We start from the raw sequence: 25,961 nt of genomic DNA on the forward strand, positions 1-25,961 counted from the left end.
CAACCTTTGAGTCATATTCGACAACACCAGCCATTTTCAGAAACATGGTCAGCATTTGTCAAAGTATTGATTTCATCAGCCACATTGGACAAATTTGGCAGCACCTTTGTACAGAAACATGTCTCAAAGAAATCAATTTGACTGTTGTCGCTAAACTAGCTATGGCATTGCTCTTCTATGCTGCTTGCCAACTACATGGCTTAGTCTATTGTTGAGAGCCTAAAATAGTGCCACTCACCTTGTTAGCTGTGCCGAGAAATATGATCACATCAAAGCAATAGTCAAACATCTGCACTGACTTCTGGTAACTTACAGAATCCAATTTAAAATCTTGTTGGTCACTTATAAAGTGCTACACAGCTTAACTCCACCATACATTTCCAACCTCATCATGGAAAGTAGTCCAAGCAGAGCTCTCTGTTCCAGCAACGAAAAACTACTCGGTGTACCCAAGACCAGACTTAAATCATAGAGTGATTGTTCATTCTCACATTCATCTCCTTAATCATCTTTCAAATGACATCCATACAGCACCCAGGGTTGATATTTTCAAATCCAGACTCAAAACTCATTTTAATCAAGCATTTCTGTGAACTGTGAACATTATTGGACACCTTCGTGATGGATATTAGGGGCCATATAAACTATTACTAAACTTTAAACTAAAATCTTTAAACAGACTTATTTTCAGCTTGACAGGTTAAGCTTTTGATAAATGCATTTGAACATGGTGTGTATGACTGGACTTGGATATGTAGGAATTACTGACTTGGTAGGATAGTAACCCCTTAATGCCTGCATCTGGATACCCAATTTTCACTAACTTGGCAGTGAGTGGGAAAAAGAATTTAACCCCTAACAACTCCGTAATTTTAAAATCACATACAGTCAAACCTGTCATAGTGGTCACCCTTACAGAGCGGTCACCTCTCTATAGTGGTCACTTTGTGGCAGTCCCGTGGCATTATACATATTAAAGGCCCTCTACAGAACAGCCACCTCTCTTATGTGGTCAGTGGTCACATGGAATTGCTCCATTTTGGTACAAAACCTGTATATAATGGTCAGTATATCTGACTCTCAATGACCTCTATCAAAAAATGCTCAGACTGGAAAGCATAAAAGAAGTCTACTTTTACTGATTTTACATCTGCATTACAAGTTTTCAGAAACTAAATAGCTGTTCTATGTTTTTTAACAGATTTATGTTATGGAATTTTATAACTGCTTTTATCTTTCCATAAATTAACCACTTAGCGCACCACCTACACCAAAATTAATGCCACACCTACCCTCTATAGAAAGGCCACCTCCATATAGTGGTCACTTTTTCTTGGTCCCTTGACTAACCACTATACACAGGTTTGACTGTATACTGCTTTCAATTTTTGGATTTTGTCCACAATTTTCTTATCGCAGACTTGGATTAGTGTTGATCATGTTGTGTAATTTGACTGTATCAGTGGTATGGTTTAGTACTTGCTTTGCAAGTTTGCAGTATGATTTCAGTGTATTGTTAAGTGAAGCCTGAAAGTGACACCCTGTTTGCATATTTTTTTATTAGGTACAAGGCCAGCAGAATATTCTTCAAACCCAAAATGCAATTAATTTAACACAGCAACCGGCTGCAGGGTCTGTATCTCCAGCATCAACAGTGCCTACAGTTACTGCACAACAACAGCTTCAGATGCAACAGGCACAGAAAACATCCAATCAGGGTGGAGAAGAACCTACTGATCTTGAAGAACTTGAACAGTTCGCAAAAATGTTTAAACAGAGGAGAATTAAACTTGGATTTACTCAGGTTAGAAATTTAGCTCACTTATCACAATATACTTTCCGCTGTCAAATACATTTGTTGAAGTTTGTTATTGTATGGATGACTTGATCACTAACCTTTACCTTGTTAAGTTATCATGCAAGTTCAGATGTAACCATCAGGTCAAGTTGTTCAAAACCATTGAGGCGTAACATGACCCATATATTGCGATGAACTTTTTAATTTGTATTAGTTTTCTTTTTTATCAACTACCTATTTTTCCTCTTCAGGGTGATGTTGGTTTAGCTATGGGCAAGTTGTACGGCAACGACTTCAGCCAAACTACAATATCCAGGTTTGAGGCTTTGAATCTCAGCTTCAAGAACATGTGTAAGCTCAAACCGTTACTACAGAAGTGGTTAGAAGATGCTGATTCATCCATGGCCAATCCATCGGCAATAGGAAGTCCACACACAACCACAGATGGAATGGGTCGTAGAAGAAAGAAACGTACAAGTATTGAAACTAATGTGCGTGCTGCTTTGGAAAAAAGTTTCATGACAAATCCTAAACCTACCTCGGAAGAAATCGCCATGTTAGCAGATCAACTTCAAATGGATAAAGAAGTCATCAGGGTGTGGTTTTGTAATCGTCGACAGAAAGAAAAACGCATAAATCCACCTTCACATGCCGTAACAATGGCTGCCATGCAAGCAGCAACTACTACACTATCAGCAGCTACTGCAATGGCAAATGCTGCTGCGGCCGTTGCTGCAGGTGCAAATGCAGTATCGGTTGGTGCAAATCCTAGTATTAATCCAACTATTACTTCCATTACTTCTGCACCACATACTGCACCTACAGCTATCACAACCATGGTACCAACAATTGCCACTATGCCTGCCACACCTACTAAGTAATAATACATTTTATACATTATTTGCTTATCCAATATATTTGTCATATTGTCATATCAAATCAATAGTAGTGGAATTCTACTTTGATTATTTGGATTTAAAATAGAGCAGATTTCATATCATATCGTCAAATACCTAGATTTAGATATTATTTCAAGAGTAAAAATTGAAGTGGTATTTAGGAGGATTCAGTCATTGCTTTATAATGTTGTTTTCTTTTAACCTACTTGTAAAAATAATGTACCACTTTAGATAATGCTTTGGAAAGAACTAGCCAAAGAAAGGATATGTATTTTGTTTTTAATCATGTCTTTTACAGAGTAATTCCACCTGATTCATTTGAAGTTATATACAATACATGATTGAGAATTCTATTATGCTTCCAAAGACTACTTCTGTCAGTTGTTATTATCATGATTAAATTTAGAAAGTTGAATGTCTTTTTCCAATTCTTTGCAAGTTTTCAGATAGTGAAATATCACCTTGTATTATGAAGAAGTCCTTGTGCTATTGCTGATAACACCGCTGTCTATTTCCAAGTAGTCTATCCTATCTGAAATAAGTTAATCTTTAGATATAGCTCCACTTTTAATGTATCTGTATATGTTGAAAGGTTTTACTCTGATATGACAATTGCAACTTACTATTTTGTTACAGTAGCCATGTGTATTACACAGTCAATAAAATGTGAAGATAATTTTTTTGTTCCAAAAATTAAAACATGTTGCCATCACCAATTCTTCAGTTTTCAAAAGGCAGAATTAGTGTGGTTACTTTATATTTTTTTTTTCATTCTTACGGAAACTTACAAACCATTTATGTGAGTGTTATGATATTGAAGCAGTAGCTTGCTACAAGAGAGAGAGAATGTTATTTTGTGTCAAAGGTGAGGTATACAAATAATGGCATTATTTTTTAAAGTTTTTAGGAAACAGTATAAATTATACGTCTGTAAATTTGTCTCTAACATGAATGCTTTCACAGTCTTGTTTTTTGACCTGTTCAGCCCCAATTCACTGTAAACGGGTCCACAGTTGCAATTGATAACAATGGGTTTGGGCCAAACCATTGTGGTGAAAGGGTTGAATTTCCAATTGTGAGGGAAGGAACTGATGTAATATCAACAAACTAATTCACTATGACTTCCCATTCATAGCATTTATCTGATTTGGATCCATGAATGGGCCATCAAAGTAGTGTTTACAGCAAGTAACTGGTGTTAAAACTACCAATATTCTGTGATTCAGTCAAAAAGGAGAGAAAATCAAACTCAAATATGAAACTCACATTCCTTAGTCATTTCAGACTGTTTCGTATATCGCATGTAATATTGATCAGGGCTTTTTTCCAATTAAAAGATAAAATGTTGTTCATCAGATATGAAGTTTGGGGTTGAATCCCTTACCACAAACCTAAGTTTGGGGTTGAATCCCTTACCACAAACCTAAGTTTGGGGTTGAATCCCTTACCACAAACCTAAGTTTGGGGTTGAATCCCTTACCACAAACCTAAGTTTGGGGTTGAAACCCTTACCACAAACCTAAGTTTGGGGTTGAAACCCTTACCACAAACCTAAGTTTGGGGTTGAATCCCTTACCACAAACCTAAGTTTGGGGTTGAATCCCTTACCACAAACCTAAGTTTGGGGTTGAATCCCTTACCACAAACCTAAGTTTTTGACAACATCCAATTATTGATTGTTGTATTGTTGATATTACATGAGTAGCCATCCTATCATTAGATTACTGTTGTAGATCTATTATAAAAGAGATGTTACTAATGTAGAAAATCATATTATATGTATCAAATAGCATTGCCTTGTCATAGGTATTTATCAATTGTTAATGTGTTCTGTGTTTTATGCTCACTGAATACCAATACACTAACTTAATTCTTCGATGTCCCCATTTGATGTTGAAATGTTTGGGTTTTGTACACTTCGACCAAAACAGCCTCGGAAACAGAAAACTTGCCATGTTTGGTAGTCGTTGTATAGTTCTGTTTTGGCAGAAATAATTTAGATAGATAGGTAGGCAGCTTTGGAAATTAATGAAAAAGGTGTTTAAAATTGAATTTGTTATTAAAGATGTAGTGCAGGGACTTGCTTGAAATGAACGAGCCTTCTCAAAAACAAAATTTGCATTCTGAACGTCAGACTTCTGTGACTGAAGGAAACTAAAATATGATAAGAGTGGATCATTTGCATGTGTTATAGCGACCTCTATGTTCAGCATTTGACATGTCCAACTGGCAATATTACCATTCTTCTACCTAATCAGTGTTTCTACTATGTAATACTTGTAAAGCCATCATTCAGCAATTCACAGTTAATCAACATGTCTTTTTCAAAATCATGGTATTTTTATGCAAAACCATTGTCTTCAAAGCTGTGAAAATACACAAAGTTATAATCCCACCAAAATACTTGTCACTGCAATAACAGTGTTCTATCGCCATAAGTGCAACTTTTCCAACCACTCAAATTTCTTTACTTGTAGGATATTGATATATAGTGTTTTGAAACAAAAAAAAAAGAAAAAAAGAAAAGTCTCCTGAAGATTTCATACTGCCATAGTCTGTTGTAAGTATTCATGTGTACTTGTAGAATGTTTTAGAAAATTTAGATGAGATCCAAGTTTTACATTGATGACTGAACATCTACAAGGATAAGTATTTCAAACTAACCAATGCTTTTTATATTGAGTTTCAGCATTATCTATCAATGCATGTATCTATGGCCTATTATCTTTTTGAAATAGTCTAGACTGGGAACTTATTTCATATTTAAACAAACAAAATTGTAAAAATCATGCCATGGTTTTGTAGATTAAAATGATATTGACAGCCATATATATTAATCACATTCTTCCTGTATTTTACCAGTTGGTTTTAGAAATTATTGGAATTTGATAGACTTGTACCAATTTATGATAAAGTTCAACTGGTCTCAGAGGCTTTATTTCTTGCTGTGAGATTATCTCCTCGTCACTTAAAGTGATATTTCAAAGATTTGTCAAAATTTCTTGTAGGGACAAAATGTTTATAAAAAGTACCGTCAATGTAGTGTATGGTAAGCAGTGATGTCATCAATCACCAATTCCATTCCATACAATAGGATTGTTTAACTTTTCTATTTTATCTTGCAATATTTTGAGCTCTGTCTCGTTAGTGTTATTCTGATCCTGCTGGTTTTTTGTTTAGAATTATGCACTGTTATTAATGACATATCAAATACTGTTCAAAAATCACAACTTCACATTTCTGACTTGTATGAGAGACATTTTTAATGTCAAGAAGTGCATGAAACAGGTTTTATTTACTTTGGAAATGCGACTGCAGCATGGCCCATACCAAGCACAATGTCACAGGGGAATGCATGTTACTCACCCTAGTCAGCGTTTAGCTCTTTTTAACATGTCCTCAAGTAGATAGAGTACTCAGTTTATACATTCCTGTAGAAAATTTGATACAATGTTTCTATTGCAGTAAAAGATTGCATCTTGAATAGTGGAATGAAAGAATGGTAATTGTATCTAAAGTGTGTGCAGCATATACGCTGAGTCAGGCACAATATAGGTTTACAGAAAGATTTGATTCAGCCCTGTGGATGATTTAGAGTTGTGTCTTGTGTAAGTCTTATTCGTAAATCAATGAAGACCAGAGTAGCTTCAAACAATGTGACTGGTATTTTGAAGTGAAAAGGTATCCTAACACATGTTTACAACAGTCAGTCACAAGTGTGTCATTCCAGGCTGACATTCAAATAAAATGTATTAGATTGCTCTGGTGTGTAGCAGTAGCAAGGGACACAAACATTCACTTACTGTGTAATTATATCAGATTTCATCTTCTCTGTCGTTTGTAAAGTATCATGTCAAACAAATGTCTTTGAAAGGAGATAATTGGTCATAGCATGTCTCATCAAGGCTGATATCATGTCAGTCAGTCGTGTTTACATTTTCTAGTGATGCTCTACTCAAAAGATTGTAGATACTTTCCTTTGCCAGACACAAGCTGCATGTCAGAATCTTCAGCAACTGTTGATGTATAACACTTCTTTCCAAATGTTGTTCTGTGTGATCAGATAAGCATGTGTTACTGTGCTGACATAGAGTGCAAACAATCCCAAGTTAGTTTTATGCTGATTTGAATTAACTGCCAGGTGATTGCTAAAATAATGGAGTCAATACTGTTCCTAGATTTAGAGTGTTATTATTTGATGCTAGTGGGAAATGAATTGAATGCAGTTGATGTGTGTATGTCTGCTTGGATATTTTTTGACAACTCTATTGGAATGATAAAGAAAGTGTGCTTCAAGTGAAACTGATTCTGCCTGATATGTCACTTTCCGAAACTCGATCATCAAGATTTCTCACTTTTTAAATAGGTATCCCAAGATTTGTGATTTTTCAAATAAGTTCCCGTTGTTATTTCTCTTTTCAAAAGTTCCCCTAGATTTGTCACTTTTCAGATGAGGTTCTGTTAGGTTTTGTAACTTGATGTCAATATTCAAACAAGTTACCCCCAGATCTGTCATATGTCAATCTGTACTCTTATATTGTGTCACATCATAAACATTGAAGTGAGGCAGATCTTCTCTTGCAAATCTTTCAACTAGGAATGGTTCTTTTGAATTTTGCCATGCCTATACAGGAAGCCAGGCAGATTTTCTGAGAAACTTCTGCATCTTTGTTGCCTAACCCCTGATAATGTACAAATTTCAGAGAATAATTCACCAACCATTCCATTCTATAAATTGAGGTACATGTAAATTTCATGTCGCAGACTAAGATACAACAAAGTTTGTATAGATGAACTCCCAGTGGAGAACTTTTCACAGTATGCTGAAACAAGTGTCATTGTCATTTATTTGATATGGTTATGCTCTTGTCATTTGAAGATGTTTGGAGTGCAATGATTGGCTGACTTTGTTGAAACATGTCCATCAGTAGAATGGAAGTCAAACAATGAAGGCTGTCTGTTCAATGATTTCCAATATTCTGTCTATGTACATTAATTATTTTTTAATATGAATACAAATTTGAAATTGTCCTGTGTCAAGTTCCAAATGCTTACGAATTGTAAACAGGCAGAGATGTCTCAACTAGACGTTTTTAAAAATTTGACAATAGGCATTATTGAATTCTGTGCAGAACTGTTGAGACTGAAGAAAAAGCCCTCACAACACTGTCAAGATTTCATCTGATTTCGATGGTTTTGAATAGTCATTTGATTCACATAATTATAGATCAGTTGTGAAATGTGAAACAAGTGGCCATCAAGCAATGATTATTGGTTACCTTAAATCTCTCACTTGTAAAATTATGATTCATCTAACAAAGTTAGAAAAAGATAGTGTTATAGTCATTTCCTAATATTGACCTACAGAAATGTTTGTAATTAAAAAAATTAGAATCTATAATACAGAAAGCATCTTTGGGAAACATGATGGAAATTTCAGTTTGTAAAATATACACTTAATATTGTAGCAACTTGGATGAAGTCTATAGCAATGCCACAACAGGCATATTTCAGTTCATATAATGTCAATGAATTGAGGATATATCCCTTGTAACAGATGTCATGTTTTTGAGAATTCATTTGTGTATCTTTGCTGTTAGTCTGAAATTTTTCATTGTGACACTTCAGATAGTCAAGGTTATGTATTATTTTTTCTAAAGTCTTGTTTCTAAAGTTCTAGAATTATTGGAAACCAACATGAATTGAAGTATTTGAGGGGATTTTGTACTGTAATGGGTGTATAACAGTTGCAACAGAGCTCTCCAGGTTAAATATTGGGTTTATAATTTTTTAATTAAAGTTTCTAAACCATACATTTCTGTTTTCTGGGTTTTTTTATTAGATATTTTGATCTTTCATATCTGGACAGGTTTTCACCTAGGTAATAAATGTCACCAGTATATTTTTTCCAAGAAACCGTTGTCATAGCATTTATTGTGACATTGTGGATGACCCCGACTTTCCAAAACTTCAGTAATTTACCAGGGAAATCTATGAACCACTGAGTCACATCATGAGAAATTGGATTTGTGAAATTGAATGTTTCTTGTGTTGACTAAATATGTTGGTAAAACACGTATTACCTTTTACACTCAAGAAGCAATAGCTATCTTGACTCCATTTTTATCGATGTATGTTGGTATTCTAGGGAAAATGTACCATAACACCAATAGCTTAAAAAAGTACACAGCTTACTACTAGACGTAGGCCATCTCTACATCCAAGTCAGTCTGACACAGCCATTCAACATGAACTAGTCTCCCCCGTTCTATCATTCAAATGTAGCTGTGTATATGAAGACAATACTGCCAAATAACATTGTTTGATTGTAAGACATTGCCATGAACTTATTGCCATTAAGAACACTATACACTTACATTCATTTAGCCTGAAATTCAGGCAAATTATCAGTTATTACAAAGTTGAAAATTAAAATCAGAAATGATGAGAATGACATGCCTGTAGCTTACATCAGATACCAAAGCTTAAGGAAAAACCGTACACAACAAAATATGGAATAGATGTGGGATGGTGTCTGGTGTTCTGCCATCGAGATGTCAGCGATAGACACATCTTTGTGTGTGTCTGACTGCAATGTCTGTCCAGGAAACAAGTGAAATTTTACACGTACTCTGTACATGGATATCATTTCAGATATTTGAATTGCTGAGATCAGAGCTGAGGTATACATGGGCATGCAGTATGCAAAACAACATTATCAGGACAAGTAACATTTTTCTTGGGCAGGCAAAATTTCAAAGTGTCATAAGTGCCTAGATTGAGAGGTGCTTTAGTTAATACAAATTTTCTACACTGGTAACACCAATTATAAACATTTATTTTTGAACCCATACGATGCATACTGTATGACATATGAATTTTGTGAAAGACAAACTCTAGCTAGAGTATGGAGGCATTCCATGAGGTGAAGGATATAGTACAACATTTATATTTTAGAGGCAAGTTTATCTGCAGTGTACAGAATTTCTTTGGGAACTAATTAACTGTAACTCTTGAATTGCTGATTTTTACTACACTCTTACAAAGCAGAGTTTATTCTTAATTCACTCAAATTATATATATATATATATAATATATATATATATATATATATATATATATATATATATATATATACGGTAAAAAATGATAACAAGTAGAACACAGGACTTAGGCGTTACTCAGAGTTTCACGCTACATGTACTCTCTGTAGCGATCATCAGAGATATATATATATATATATATATATATATATATATATATATATATATATATATATATATGTTCATGTGTTTGCATACACTGAATTATTGAATTTATACCCACCTTTTGTTTTACCATTGTTGTGCGGGGGTTTGGGGTCACCCTGTTTTCAAAAGTTGGAATAGTGGGGGTCACTCTGTTTTGGAAAGTTGGAATAGGGGAGGGGGTTCAGCCTCTTGTTGACTTCGGCAAAAACCTAATTTCCCCCCCCCCCCCGCCAAAGAAACTTGCCAGTCCCTTAAGCCGTTCGAGGGACAGAAGAAACAGTAACGGCTTATTTATTGATGAAACATATTTTGAATGCCAATGTTTCTTAACACAACTTACTTTAAAATGTACTTTCTTAGGTTCTATATACCTATAAAAACTTCACCTGTGCCATGTTCATATCAGCCTATTCTGCTTGGTTGTAGTAATTTCATCCTGGCATGAAGGTCATCTCTTTGACTCCCATGGTGAAGGCATTGTAGCCGTTTCACAATTAATTACATAGAGGGCGCTCAACTCTTACCACTTCCATGTACATAGTTGGCTTCAGGGATTTGAGACCAAGCTCATCCATATCTCCATGATGATATACTTTTGTTGTTATGTCAGCAACATCCTGAAGCAGCCATCATCATTATCTGTTGTACAGTGGTATATTAACTTCTTGTCACTGATGGCCACAAGGTAGTGTACTGCTGTATTCCTGTCATACTTAACTTGTATGAATGACTTTTTATCCTGAGAACCTTTGCATCAAATGTTAAAAACAACCCATGACACGTTTGCACACTGTAACCCTACCACACTACTGAGAGCTATGTGCAAGATTTCATATTGTACCAGAATGTTAGTTGAGTCTGTCCATGAGCAGAGTGTGTATAGACTGTGAAAATAAGTGCTTGCTATACTTCTGGATGAGTGCTGCTCAGACATGTAAGCTCTTGTAGGGTTCTTGTAGTTAAATGGCATACATGAATTATTTCTCTTGGAAAAAACTGCTTCAAAATTAGAAAAAATCTGAGACAAACTCCTGTAATCTTAATTCAGCACAAGGACAACATGCACTTTATCATCTACAAAGAAACCAATTACAGAATATTGCATCGGCAACTTTTAATTGATTTTAAGACACACCTGCACTTCTGATAGGTTGCTTACTTTTCCATGTGTTCATAATGAAAGATTTAAATTTGTGTGTATGTGTGTGACTTTGAAATGAAGATCAGGTTTTCCTAGAGACAAGAAACAGTACATGTATTTGCAAACTGATTGCAAATACCCTAAGTGAGAAGGGATAGACCTTTGTGGAAACTGCCATATTGTTTAATTACACAAACATTCTGTACTGAAACAAAATATGACAAGGGTTTTGTTTTGATAAACCTGAAAGTGTATGCTTGGATAAAGACTGAAGACTGATGGTCAATAGTAAAGGTAGAACCATTTTATTTAGGAGGGGGGAGTGGAGGAAATGGGTATTCAGCAAATTTCTTTTTCTCTTGTCAGTCATGCGTCAAATTATTATTCCTGTATGCAGAAGCAATGCAAATTTGTTTTTGTTGGTAACCAATCATTTTAAAATGTGTGGTTCATAATTCTACATGTGTATCACTGATTTAAATCTCTACCTATAACTTACCAGTTACTAATTGTCGTGTCCGCGGTAACCGGCAATAAGTTCCAGACATACACCTGGTAAAAATCCATTCTGAGCTGTCGACTGATCTGGGGAGTGCTGTACTCCTGATCCCCCAAGTTCTTAATTCCTTCAGGCCACCATTAAATAGTACCAGGAGCATATGCACTGTTGCCCCCTTCTTGTGCCCCTTCTGTTTGTATACTTGCTCTCAAATTCCACAATGAAGGCATATATCCTGCCCTTTTCACCTGTAGCCAGCAGACACTGCACTTCAATGGCAGGGAAGCTTTTGCCCCTTTCTCATTTAATGCGCCAAAACTGGTGTGTGTGTCATTTTCTAGCGTTGTTTTAAAGGTCTGAGTTGCATGACAAAGTACAGCACAGAGTACAGGTTCACTTTGAATCCATAGTAAATATTACTTCTCTCAATATCTTGCATGTGGATCCAGCAAGATGTGATGTGTTGTATGCCAAAGTGACTAATATAGCATATCATATAACTAGTACTAGCAAGATATGACCAGTGTAGCATACCATAACTTGTGTTAACAAGACATGACCAGATTCACTATTGTGCCAAAATTTGTTGTGAAAATTGACATGTAACTTTATTTGTAAACTAATAGTAACTACAAGCAATTTTTGAACTTCTATAGAAAATCTAACAATGTTTTAAACCATCTGACACTGAGAAAACGAAAAAAGACAGGCAGCTAGAGCGCTAGCAAATTCTTTTACATGTTTTCAAATTGACAAATTTGTTTTTTCCCTTTTGTTCAAGATGAGTGTATGAAAGCGACTCGGTACCATACCAACAGTACAAGAATACTGACAAATATGTTTAATGATAAAATGCAGATTTCAAAATTACGAAAGTTCATGCTAAAGTGAATTTGAATCAAGCACACTATCAACAATCAATTATTCATGTACATAACATTATCAGTAAATTTACACAGTAATAGCCTCTTGAGTCAATTACTAGTCATTTCCCTGAAGGAGAGACGCTGCCAATGAGAAAGTCACACATCAGAGTTTTTCTTCTTTCATTACGCAACCAACATTGAATCAAATGTATATTATACATGTGCAATTACCTCACCTTGTTAAATCTCTACAACTATTTCTAATTCATGTATATGTTTCTTTAAATTCACTGGAAAAGATACTTGATTTAAAAGAGTAACATAAAAAAATAATAAACACTTTATTTTTATTTTACAGTTAAACAAATTACTTGGTAAAAATGTAAATTGTACAGAATAGTGCTATTTTAGGGGATATGCCTGTTAGTAAAAAATGTTCCATTTGCAGCATCCCTCCATTAATATGTGATAATAGTTCACTGAAATTACATAAAATCCAGATTTTATGTTGCCAAATGATGACAAAAACTAATCAGAGCTGACTGACAATAGGATAACATAATCAAATCACTTGCCAACAAATTATATAGTATACACTGAATTGAACTGCCAATACAGAATCTGAAATTAATCTGAAGCATTTATGAAATAAAATCCCTAGTGAAGAAAAGCTTAAAGAGCAACATGAATAGTTGATGATAAGACAGATAGCAGTGAATCCTGGCAATGAATGAAAGAAGTCAAGGTATATTATCCACCCTCACTAACTTGACCTATGACCTGTGTCATATTGAAAGTGACCACTTTATTGAGTACACACTCAGAGTACAAATTGTGTTTACAATAATGCATTGTCTTTGTTTCAAGTTTGAATCAAGTCTGTCATGACAAATAACTAAAGGCAATACAGGGAAATATAAACACTGCCATGCCAGCTTGAATGTCTACAATATTAGAATTACATTTACAGAAAAAATGACAGATATTAAAGGTATACAGTCACATAATCTAAATATGCCCATATATGGGCAAAGGGGCGTTCCTTGGTATTCAAAATGCCCATGTGAGGGCGCTGTTTTTTAAAAGCGGCCACCCGCTTAAATTCTGTGATTGGTTAGATTTTCTCTTTCCATGGTATCTGTGGCAAAATTGGAACAAGTGATAGTATACCTTTAATGCAAGTCGAAAATTCACCAGCTGTCCTGGTTTACAATCTGTCTGTCTATTGGCTTTGTCATATTTTAAACAAAACACTAAACATGAAATATTCTTTGAGCAGGGCTGCATGAAAATCAAATTGGACTAGATTGCAAAGTAAAGAGATGTGCATTGTAGCACATACCTGTGTGTGCATAGTCTTTGTAACAATTAAAGGTGAACCCATAAAAAGAAATTTGTTTCAGGTATGTCTGAGAAGTGACTAGAGTTACTTGCAGGATTGTTGGATATAACATGACAACGTAAATTTTAGATTCCCTCTGTACTTCTAAAGTCTACTGAACTATTATTTGTGATAAAATTATTGCATATTGGAGACAAGTTGAAAAGTGTTGAAAACATTTGTTTACTCTGTAAATTAAGGTTTCCCATCTAAGTAGTTATACTATTTCAAAAAATTCGAAGAAAGCTATACATCTACAAATCAGTGAAACTGTTCACTTTGCTTGACCAGTTATCATGATCAATATTGTACTACTAGCTGCTCAATGTAATATACATATATGAAAAAGTAATGAAAATGAAAAGTATGACTCTTTTTGTGTGAAATGAAAAAGTACACCGATTCAATGATAGTCAACTTTGAAATAGCCACTACTATTGGGTTTTTTCTGTTTGAATCCTGATGCATATAGCTATAGATTTATTAAAATACACCAATTTTATACAGTAAATACAAATGTCCTTTATAGAGATATTGACATCATGATATCTATCACTTAATACTGGCTCACTGCTACCAATGCAAGATTCTAGGGGTTATGGGCCTATCAGGAGATCTGGGGGTCAATGAACTCTGTTTTGCTGAAAACCCATAGGCTACGGATGCTGCAAGTCCTGCTGACTAGTGACCACATATTGCCCAGTTGTCAGGTCTGTAAACCCATTTATTGCCCCAAGGGGGATTTGTATTACTAGAAATACAGAGCTGTTTCCTAGGACTGCAGGCTGAAGGAGATGGCAATATGTTTCTGGTGATGCATAGCTGTAAAGTCAGGTGGTCATAAAATATTTACTATAGATCAAAGAAAAACCAGGCTATAATGTATTTTATAACACACATCACATGCTCATCATGTTATTGTTTTTTATGTACTCATTGTATTAATATACGATAACAAGTTCACTTGATGAGTTCTTTAGGCTCTTGTAAAGGTATCAGTTTTGTCACATAAACAAGCAAATAGTACCTTGGCATACCAAATGACATCCTGGATTGCCCCAGGATATTTGATATCAATGAGTTTTACACCTTAATGCGCTGACACAATGCAAATCTTTGATCTTCATAGGTTCATTGCCATATGACACCCTACTCATGGACATTCCACTGCCCCGAACTTGTTCACAAACTAGAGCTACAGGATCCACTGGTGTCAGTAGTGATGTCATGTGACTTTATCATCACAGGTATTTCTTGTTGTTTGATTTGTTCTGGCGAATCACAACACAGAATGAGCATATGGCATGTGTTATCATATTGCCTGGTGTGGTTATGTGTTCAAGACTATAAACACATTAAGATATCTAAGTTATTGATCAATTTATACTGGTCCCCCAGTATCACCAGTGCTGGATAACTTTGTATACTCTTAGTAACAGAGTCCAATTCAGAAATGATCCAAATATCTTATTTGATATATCTGTACTTAGAGTACAAACTCAGAAATTTACTGAGGTATCTTGTTGGGACACTTTGATGTATCTCACATCAAAGATATCAACATTACTAATTCATTGATTATAAAATGTCTGATACAAATACAACCTTGAAGTAAATTCAATGAACACAATTTGAAATAATTACAGCACCAGGTTACATAATTTTAAACAACACACCGTGTGTGAAAGAACAAGGAAAAGCTAATTTTCAAATCACATCTTTTGTGGAACATAATGTGAAAAATTATTTCAATAAAACTATTATTAACAACAATGGAACTATGACCCTTCCATAAGATTGTTCTGTAAAAAGTACCATCATTAGTATACATACTATACTTCAAAGGAAAAAGCATACCTTCAAACAAATATACTTATCGCTGGTTCTTTCCTATTTATTGGATCATTGAAGCCACACTATATTCTGAATATTGACCAAAATATGAACTTCCAACTAATCTGATTTGGCAGGCAAAAAATGGCAGTTGAACGCTAATTATTCAATGTTTTGTAAAAAAATAACAACAAAGTATAAAGAAACTTAAGTAGAATGAAGAAGTGAAAATATAGAAGCATGGGTTTCTGTTTTTTATCATTTTAATAGTTGAAGATGATAAAAGACAATAAATCCATACTTAGATCTCCCATTGCTATATGTACATAAAGAAAGTGGGAGCTAAAAAACAGTGAAAGAAAAAAACAAACAATAAAAACTTCAACTAATGTTGGTTGTCAATGGTAAAATATAACCATTGCAAAGGAGACGTCCTTAGCCAAGACTAGTTTCTACATTTTTAAAGCTATAAACGTTTTCAAAGAGTTGAAGTCAACAAAATGTTTGCCAAAGTATGATTTATTTACAAAGCAGAAAAAAACTTGATCCTTAGGTTATTGATATTTCATCATAACTGTGTAATAAATGTCGTCAATCAAACACATGACAAATCACTATTTTGTTTCTTAATCTCAAAGATTGGAAATTGCTATTCAGATTTGTACCTTGTCAATACCTGAACTTCTTCCAAATGATAGCAAAGCTATGTATTCTTTTCAAGCAAAGATTATCCCATCTTTCCATACTTGCAGGCCATTGAACAGTGCCAAACATATTGTGACTAGTCCATTGGTACTTTCACATCTGGTCCATTGGTACTTTCACATCTGATTCATCATCGCGGTCTATTGATCTATGATCCGGATCCTCATAATAGGACCTGTCAAACAAACACAAATATTACAATAATTTATCCAGGAAGTGTCATCAAGTACACTGATGTTACACTTTTACATATTTCTAGTTCACATCTGGCATGTCTGCTAAGGATCACTGCAAACACTGTTCAATAACATGCATGCTAATTATTAATTACCAGATTATTATCAATTCATCATACCTATTATTTGCAATAACCTGTAAAAAAGCTTCATCAATGAGACATTTTCAAGCAAAAATCTCCTATATACAAGTGGTACTACATTCTTGAATTGAAAACTAAAGGGCCTGTTTCAAGAGAATTATATCACTGACTCCATAACTATAAAAAGATCAAATTAATCCCAAAATGATATGATGTATAAAACAACCATGACAAATATATTCATGAAAAATTGAAGGATACCCCTTGTGTCTATTGAGTTACTATACATAAATTTCCTGCAATAAAGCACTTGTAACACAGACATGCACACAGATATACAACGCAGTGCATATAGGAAATCGATAACTGACTACAGTGGACATCAAGCTGTACCGTAAATGTGAACATAATGCTGTGGAGCAGAAAAAAAATATATCATTGTGTATTGCAAAACAGTGCAGTACAAAAGTAGCAACTGATCTTATCTGCAAATTTCTCACTTAAAAAGTGAATAGAGAAGACAATATCAGAAATAAAACAGACAGCAGGCTGCAAATAAAAGGCAAACACCAGAGGTTTAATTCCTTGTATGTTTGATATTGTGGCCTCATTAGTGTTGAGTCAATGGCAAAAATAATGTACATTTTACAACACTTTTATACCAACAAAAATTCAAATATTGCAAACTTCAAAGCGGGGAAAAATAAAACCTATCACACAGCACCTTAGGTATAAAAGTGCATTAAGAAATGTGATATGATAAATGTTGAGATCTAGAAATATTTTGGGTGACACGTTTGTGTTATCTCTTTGTAAGCTGCTACTTTCAGATGCATTCAGGGTAATAAAAACGAATAAACATGTTTATAAGTTAACCAGGGCTAACACTTCCACACCTGATTTCAATGTGTGAAAGACAGCTTATCTATTATAATTATGCTTTCAGCAATACAGACATACATGACTTGTAAAGCTATTACGCAGCTGTATCTGCTTGGCATTGCTGGCTGAGAGACTCTTTTATCTATCTATTGGATCTTTTCATATTGTTATACAACACATCTACCTAGAACATATAAAAATGCTCATTGTATTCTTAAAAAATAATTTCTATCTACTTGCAGTGTGTATTTATGAGTCAAGCAGTGCTGCAAGATTGTGCTGTATCTGTAGTATCTCTTTGTTTGCAGACGTTTTGTCTGTTTTACAATTTTTGATATTAATTTGGAGAGTATTTCTTATCCCAGGCAATGAAGTTTATGATGTCATAGCAATACATAGTTACAAACGTACATCTGTCAAAATACTACTTAATCATTTTATATTTGTTATATAAACCTAGCAGGTGGATTTGTGTACTATTTTGCCCCAATGTCGTCAAACAAAATGTGGTGTAGAAGAAATTGTTTTGATATTCTCAGAGATAAATTACAGACGTGACCTACAAAATCCTCAATGTGTATAATCTTGTGTGACCACATATCATTGTCATCTTTCTACTTTTGTTTGCTTCATGTCATACAGATTACATTAATATTTCAAAGAACTGAACATCAACAGGGACAAATACGGTGATTTTACACTAGTCTAATATCTTGTTCTTTGTGATTTTTTTTAGATGATACAGAGCTGCGTTTTTAGCTATGTTGTAGCTGTCCCCTGACTTCACATAGTATGGAGTTACTTTGTACAGTTTGACCACCGTAAGTATAGCTGACATGCTCAACATCACAAAATTATACAAATATTCAGTATTATCATTACTTCAAGTTAATTTTAAAAACAAGCATACAATAAATAATAAACTCTCATTCTACCACATCTATAAAATAATGGACTTTGACCTGTACAGGCAAGAACTCAACAGTATACTACAACTATACAACACATACACAAAGACAGACTGTAACAGACTAGGACCATCAACACTGAATGCATATTATGTTAATTATCAAGATACACATGTCACAATTCTTTTTTTTCCCCACAAACTACAGTCACAATAAATTGACACATAAAGTTAGCACTATCAAAGGACACATAAAATACTACACACTTTAAAATGTTAAGAAAGTTACAGAAATAAGTATTCTTAAAGACAGTGCAAGAAACACTGCTAAAAATAAATTTTGTCACTTTGATCATGCCTTCCTGCTGTGAATTATTGTCAGAGACTTCTGACCATGAAGAGATAAGACTTCAATTGAGTGAAAATGAAACTAACCGTTTTAAGAGAGATTCATTCTCATCCTCACCAGTCTCATTGCTTAATTTCTCATCTGTATTATCTTGACTGAGTCACAAATAATAGATTGATGATAGTGATGGTGATGAGTATAGCATGGAATGAAGATGATAGGATATATGCATATAGTTAGTTCTATAGCAATCTAGAGAGCAAAGAATTGACGTGTGGTATTATGGAAAGGAAGATAGATAGAAAGCAACATATACAGACAGAATATCATGCAGGGGCTATCAGAATAGCCAATATTGAAAACTGTCTAAATGTTTTAATATTGTAACTAAATTTCGGGCAAATAAAGTGTAGTCTCATATTACCACGTCTCTATTTCTGAATCAGTCTACTGTGAGTTATTATATAACCTATAAACTATACTGTTCATTGTATGAGAATTGTCAGTGATGTCATTGACAGGTTGGTTAAATCAATTATACTTTCCATCACATTTACAGAATCGCTAGTCAGTTGCAAAATGACATGTATTTAATGTGACTCATATGGTATCAAAATATCTTGCTTTTCTTTATGAAACACATTTCTGTAATACAGCACACTACATAACATTTTTGTTATTCTTATTGTACCATATTTGTGCTAAAACCTCTGTTTTATTCAAAATAGTTTAATTGTACTGTTTGTCATGCAAATTATGTAAAGATGACACCAACTCAGCCAGAAGTTTGTCTCTCTCCTCTGGTTCAGGTTCAGGTTCAGGTTCTGGTTCAGGTTCAATTTCTTGTTCTGGTTCAATACCTGGCTCTCCTTCTCCTTCACTTTCATTCATGTTTACATATGGAACCTCCAAAACCTCCTCATCTTTACTATAATTAGTAAGAAATCAACAACGAATGTAAACCAATCTTGTAACATACAAACATCACAGTGTGGAGGCCAGGTTTTGATATTGTTGTCAGGATTATTTGAGATTCAGTAATGAAGTAGATATAATTCCAAATGAATGTCCTACTCACAGCTCAAGACATGAAAACTTAATTATAATGCAGCATTCTATTCTTTGGTTTGTATATTGTATCATTGAAGGGACAGTGACTTCAAGAACACATTACTATGCAAACACTGCTACAACACCTAATACACATATAACAGTATGAATCTCAAACACACCCTGCAGATTCCTCACTTTCTTCAGGAGGTACTTTCTCTGTAGAATCTTTCTCTGGTTCTATCACTTCAAAAGCAATATAGGCTGTTTTCTCTTCATTTGCACTTCCATCTGGCTGCTTTTCCTCATCGCTACTGGACAACAGATCATTAAACTAAGTGACATCTGTAAATCACTCTATGGCATTGACATTATGATACACCATAGGGACTGCACATAACACCTAGTGTGATGGGTAGGGACTTCACACAACACCCAGTGTGATGGGTATGCAGTGTTTTTGTTAAGGTCGGTACCCCGGTAAATATTACCAGGGCTCCCCAGTCATTTTACTGGGGTTCTCCTTGGCATATCTATGCAATCAGATTAGGGGACAGCAGATATGTTACCGGGCTTCCCAAATCATTTACGGATATTCCCAAACCTTATCAAATACACTGGTATGCATACTACATCCTTCTCTCACTTGATTGATTACCATAAAATGCACGTTTCACTGATTTGACGCACTGATCAGGTAATTCAATTGAACAAAGTTCTTGTTTTTAATAGACACAACTGTCACTAATTATGGAGCTCTTTTACTGACGGCTTGAAAAATATATAAAATCAGAGAAGATTAAAATCATAATCAATAACTCTTGTTCAATTCATACTGTAATTATCACTGATATAATTATACAGAGTCCAGTCATTTTCTGCAGTTCAGCAGAAGAGAATGTTCCTTTCTAGTCAAATTGAAACTACAATGAAGATCTGAACTTAAAGAGTTTCAAAACATACAAACTTAGTCTGATCTTGAAAGCGTTGTAAGCGTTCAAAGTAAAAAAATTATAATATTAGAATTTTATTCAAACAGTATTACATTAGTAGCTTTTTTTAATATTACATTTGTTAAAGATGCTAAATCAATACATATATCCATATTTTATTTTGCATCTTTCACTTAGTAAACATGATAATGAACATTGTTGACTTGGATGATTCATATTCCAGAATGTTTGTTTTACATTTTACTACCCCAACTTTTCAGTTGCTATTTTGTAGTAATACCCATTGACATTTCTCATTTTTCCTGACACCTAACTGAAAATTAAATAATAATTACTCCCCAAATGACATTTTCATTGTATTTACCTTTATAGAAAAATTTACTTTCCTCAAAAAATGTAAACAAAAATTCTTTCTCATGGTTACAGCTCACAATAAGCAGTCTAGATATAGCATCAAGGATGTCCAATTATCCGTATCAAATGATAATTATGGCATCTCTTCAATGCCGATCAATTGTCTGGAATACATGTTTAGTTTTGAAATATCAAAATTATCTCACTGAGGTCAGATACCTTGAGTTGGCATTTATAATACTTATTGCATTATCTCGGACTGAAAACATTTAGCATTAAAACCTTAGGTCCTTTTTGCTTCTTGTAAACTTCACTTGCTGATTACAACTGTACTTAACATCTCTATGAATGTATCACAGCTAAAAGTGACAATCCAATCATTTCTAGCACTAGAAATTCAATGAAAGTGAATGCATTCCAAAGTCATTCTGAGTTGATGTGATCATGTTTATGGTAGAGTGGTTCATTGTGTATAGGTACACACTATATGCCAGACATACAGAAAGAGATAATCAAAGCAAACATTTAGTTGTGATGGTGAAAATGACATGAATTCAGTGGAAATTCATGTAAAACATGAAGACAACTGGAACTACTTCATTTTGATTATTTTTTTGATTATTATATAATACTGAAAAAATATGATATTCAACCGACAGGAATGACAGAAGCAAATGGAGAGGAATGAAGATAAAGTAAACAGTAGATTATCAACACCTCTTGGAAGAAGGGACTTTGTTTGGATATTGAATCAGTTGGTTATTCGATCAGATGCATAGTTGGGGTTCACTTTCCGTATCCAAAATGTGCAGGCATACATGTACATATGTGGTACCACATACAAACCAATTACACTGTGGTCATGTGTGGGTACATAGATTTTTCTTTGTTCTTAATCATTACTGTTAAAAAAAGAAATTCAGCATAGCTGAAACAGATATTAATGACACTTCTAAAGAATGACAAGTTAATCATTGTCAGCCTTCAAACATGATGCAGATAAATATACATACTGAAAATATTCCTCTACCTCCCTAAACCTTCAGCTTTTTCCACTGACACTATGACGCTAACCATAAAACAAACCCTGACCAAAAACTCCTGACATCCACAGCACTTTTATTGTTTCACTGACTGCAATTCTTTGCTTTGTATTTACATGATAAACCAATTTTCTTATCCAAGGGCAAATGTTACTTATTTACATTTCAATCTTCTGCATAATTTTTGATTTAGGAACACATACACCACTCTCAACAGTATTTGCCATTTCTCAAAACACTGAAAAAAGTACAGTTGAGAGATTTGCTATGTGAGTAATGTTGGTTTATGCAAACACTTCACAACTATTGTGGATACTGATTATAAAACAAAATTATGGTTACTTACGGCATGTACTCTTGTCTATTATCCACGTACGTTGGTTTTTCCTTTTCACTTGTATCCTCTTTACCACATAGATTGACACACAAACAATGCAGAATTCCGCAGCTATTCATGAAGTAACATGTCAAATCAACCAAGATGAGCAAGATGAAGAAGATTGCAATAACGACACCGATTATTGCTCCAGTTGACATGCCTTTGGCACCAACTTGTTTACGAGGTGTTACTGTATAGAGACCTACAGATCAATCACAAACATCATGTAAGGCCTGTTAAAATCTAAACTTACTTTCTGATCACCTTGGGAAGATATTGTGAAAAGTTTCCACCATGAGTGAGAATCTTGTGAGAGTTCAATCCTTCTGACTATAAATCTATAAGAAATAGCCAATTTCTCACAATTTTGTACTGCTTGCAGTTTAATTGGGATGAAACACTTCTCACTGGCTGGTGACGAGAATTCTATTTCGTGCAGATTCATTGGAAGAAATTACTATCCTTGTTGCTTGATTATTAGAACATTAGGCCTGGGGACACCAATGTACTTTGGACCAGCTGTGTTATAATTTAAAATAAACACAAATTATTCTGTAATTGTAGCTTACATATTGAGAAAGTTGATCAAACCAACTGATAAATCTGGCAGTGTACCGTATATACCAAACATTGAACGTGATTGGCAGAATTGGAAGATGTCTCCTCAAATGCAAAAACCAAGTAAAGTAGTGAGTTGTATAAACATTAAAAATACTGCAATTATACGGTGTCGCTCACATTTGATCAGAATTGGTATATACCAGTATAGGTACCAAAGATCAACAATAAATGTTGTTTCTATCTGTTCAGTGCAGGAAAACTCTACGTTGATGTTATGACAATGATTTCTGCACAGTACAACCAGAAAAACAACAAGAAATATTTAAACCAGAAAAACAAGAATGACAAAAGTAAATAAGGTCTGAAACTTTAGGTACTGGAGGTCAACTTTAGCAACATGCATAGCAGAAACAGCTAGCCCCTCAAAATAACTATATCTTACCTGGTCTGTACTTTGTAGGACCTGGTGAAGGCAATGCTCTACCAGTCGTGACAGTAATTTCTGCTTTGTCTCCTTTCTCTATTGAATTGACGGCCCACAACTCCAATTCATATGAAGTTTCTGGTTTGAGATTGTAAATCACGTAGGTGTTAGATTGACTATCAATAGAACTTCTCTCTATCCAATAACCATTTCCTTGACGAATTCCTTCTTCACTGAAGTATAGCTGTATAGACAAGGGATTCACAGATACTGATACTTTGAAGCAGACAATTGTCAAATTATTTGTTTAATTACATTTAGTGTATTACATGAGAGACAACTCCTTGATGTAAAACACTGAACAATAATTAGTACATGTTTGGGGTCAGAGGCTGTAGCTTTTGATGATCTTTTTCACTATTTTGTGTTTTGTACATCAATAGCAAATTCTTGTAATTATACTCCACAAACTGCAAGTTGAACCAGCCAGGTACTCAGCTTGTCAACGCAGTATACATGTAAAATGTTCTTGGCTAGAATTCATTCATCAACAATGAAATAAATGTAGTTGATATATGTACAGGGTGAGTTGATAAGTGCATCTGAGCATACTTTGAAACTGTGGTTGATGTACAAAACAGTGAAAAAATGACCCAAAGTTGCTGTCATCCTCCTTTGAAAAAATGAAAATCTGATGAATTAAGGGAAAACATTTAGTAAAATTTAGTTGTCGATTTCAAATTAGCCATGGATGCTATTGGTTATAAAAATCTTTCACCAGTGCATCCACACTAATACATTTCGTAAAATCTATTGACAATTTTGAAATACATATAGACGTAGTAAGTGTAAATTAGAGCTTGTGAAGTAGCTGCAGCAGAGAATGATATCCACAAAGTGGTATTTGGATATAATTGGGTTATTATGAAAAAACGGCTGCAAAGGATACATAAGGACATTGGCACAGCGTATTGTCTGACATGAAGCTGAATGCGTTGTGTGTCTCCAATGTCAGAGTAAATCCTAAAGTTTGCAGTATAAAATGACAAGCTTATTATTATACATCTTACATTCATGACTGGTGCATAAAATGGACAGAGTATTGACTGTTTTTGTGCAATTTTAACAATTTTCCTTATGATTTATGGCGCAAGTGCAGTGCAGAAGGCTACCTAGGACTTGGACGTGCTTTTGGGTAGTCTGTGCACTACATATACAGTGCATGAGATCTCGCGAGACGAAGTCTGTCCCTTGCCCAATGGGTCCCTTGAAACCATTCAACTGTGAACACACAGATACTGCCCAAGGGGTGAGGTGCCTGGAAAGGGTAAAAGATTATGCAATGGCTTTTCGTATAGCTTTTTTCAGCAAACGCAAAATTCTATAGTTCTCGACTGTGGATGTATAATAACGATACTTACTTCTCTGTATCGCAGCTCATAGAATCTTATCTCCATACCACCATCCTTTGGTGTAAGCCATTCCAGTTTGTAGGATTTTGTCAGCTGGGTGCGAGATGCACTAGTAATAATGGGAGTATATGGCTGACCTGTCATATACAATCAATGACAAAGAGACTCACATGAATTAGAAACATAAATTTGTCATATGTGAATCTTGTGTCAGCATTAGGTAGCTAGTTGTGCCTTGAAACTGGGAGATTTAAATTTTTGCTAAAACTTTCCATGTAGAAACTTTAATCCATTCCCTTTCAAAATACAGTTTAAACATCAGGGGTCAATTTTCAAAATCTGCTACCAGAGCTACAAATAACCCATTATATATAGATACATGTACTTGAAATTCAAAATTATAGATGCTTGAAATTCAAAATTATAGATGCTTGAAATTCAAAACGTCACCTCTGTCTTTTTAACTCCATGGGGAAAATTAAACCTTCGATTTTCACCAAAAATAAGCCAATGAAAACTTACTCCCAGCAAGAGCTTGAAAATAAATCCCCACAAGTGGTAGATCAAAAAAGTATTATTAAGATTTGAGACTCTGAATATCAGTTCCCGAGGTAAAGTCTACATTACTTGATATGTACTTGTTATGCTTGTTTGGTTTCACTTGTTTGTTACACATGAAAGTATCTTGGATTCTGTAGAAATGCACCCATGGCAAAGTTAGTGGCTTCACATTCAATGAAGTACTGAAAAATAATTGAATAATAATAATTTTGCACATTATTTTTTTAGATTTAAAAAGCAAAAACTTACGGTAATCTAAGGTGAGGAAAGGTAGTGGATCAGAGTATTTGCCATAACCAACAGGATTACGACAAGCTACCATCACCTGGTACCGTGTATTCACTGTTAAACCAGTCACATCTAACAGCTCTCCTGTTGACAAGTTCAAAACCATT

General features: G+C 34.5%; 2 protein-coding genes and 2 long non-coding RNA genes across 13 annotated transcripts in view; 2 read left to right on the forward strand and 2 right to left on the reverse strand.

The window, feature by feature from the left end:
- Window positions 1-5,238, forward strand: part of LOC139116238 (POU domain, class 2, transcription factor 1-like) — a 27,347-nt gene extending 22,109 nt beyond the window's left edge. For all 6 annotated transcript variants that reach the window (XM_070678824.1, XM_070678826.1, XM_070678821.1 and 3 more), the window contains 2 exons: window positions 1,565-1,804; window positions 2,050-5,238. In XM_070678824.1, coding sequence (XP_070534925.1) covers window positions 1,565-1,804; window positions 2,050-2,679 — 870 coding nt within the window. In that variant the 3' untranslated portion in view covers window positions 2,680-5,238. The remainder of the gene's footprint in view (window positions 1-1,564; window positions 1,805-2,049) is intronic.
- LOC139116241 (uncharacterized) lies at window positions 2,415-8,605 on the reverse strand. The gene is made up of 2 exons (XR_011548265.1): window positions 4,345-8,605; window positions 2,415-4,088 (listed from the first exon to the last, which is right to left on the reverse strand). It is a non-coding gene; the product is annotated as an uncharacterized lncRNA (long non-coding RNA).
- A 1,856-nt stretch (window positions 8,606-10,461) lies between these two features.
- On the forward strand, window positions 10,462-25,935 carry LOC139116243 (uncharacterized). The gene is made up of 3 exons (XR_011548266.1): window positions 10,462-10,632; window positions 18,310-18,394; window positions 22,647-25,935. It is a non-coding gene; the product is annotated as an uncharacterized lncRNA (long non-coding RNA).
- The window catches only part of LOC139116242 (neural cell adhesion molecule 2-like), a 35,207-nt gene continuing 21,415 nt past the window's right edge, over window positions 12,170-25,961 (reverse strand). For 2 of the 5 annotated variants that reach the window (XM_070678832.1, XM_070678833.1), the window contains 5 exons: window positions 25,816-25,938; window positions 25,015-25,142; window positions 23,612-23,837; window positions 22,576-22,810; window positions 12,170-16,547 (listed from right to left, as the gene is read on the reverse strand). In XM_070678832.1, coding sequence (XP_070534933.1) covers window positions 16,466-16,547; window positions 22,576-22,810; window positions 23,612-23,837; window positions 25,015-25,142; window positions 25,816-25,938 — 794 coding nt within the window. In that variant the 3' untranslated portion in view covers window positions 12,170-16,465. Of the gene's footprint in view, window positions 16,548-18,915; window positions 18,985-19,604; window positions 19,758-20,061; window positions 20,194-22,575; window positions 22,811-23,611; window positions 23,838-25,014; window positions 25,143-25,815; window positions 25,939-25,961 lie in introns of all 5 variants that reach the window. The other 3 variants (XM_070678830.1, XM_070678829.1, XM_070678831.1) reach the window with 3 other exon arrangements.

Source organism: Ptychodera flava, chromosome 17 (genome assembly GCF_041260155.1).
Source record: "Ptychodera flava strain L36383 chromosome 17, AS_Pfla_20210202, whole genome shotgun sequence".
In the NCBI taxonomy this organism is placed as follows: domain Eukaryota; kingdom Metazoa; phylum Hemichordata; class Enteropneusta; family Ptychoderidae; genus Ptychodera; species Ptychodera flava.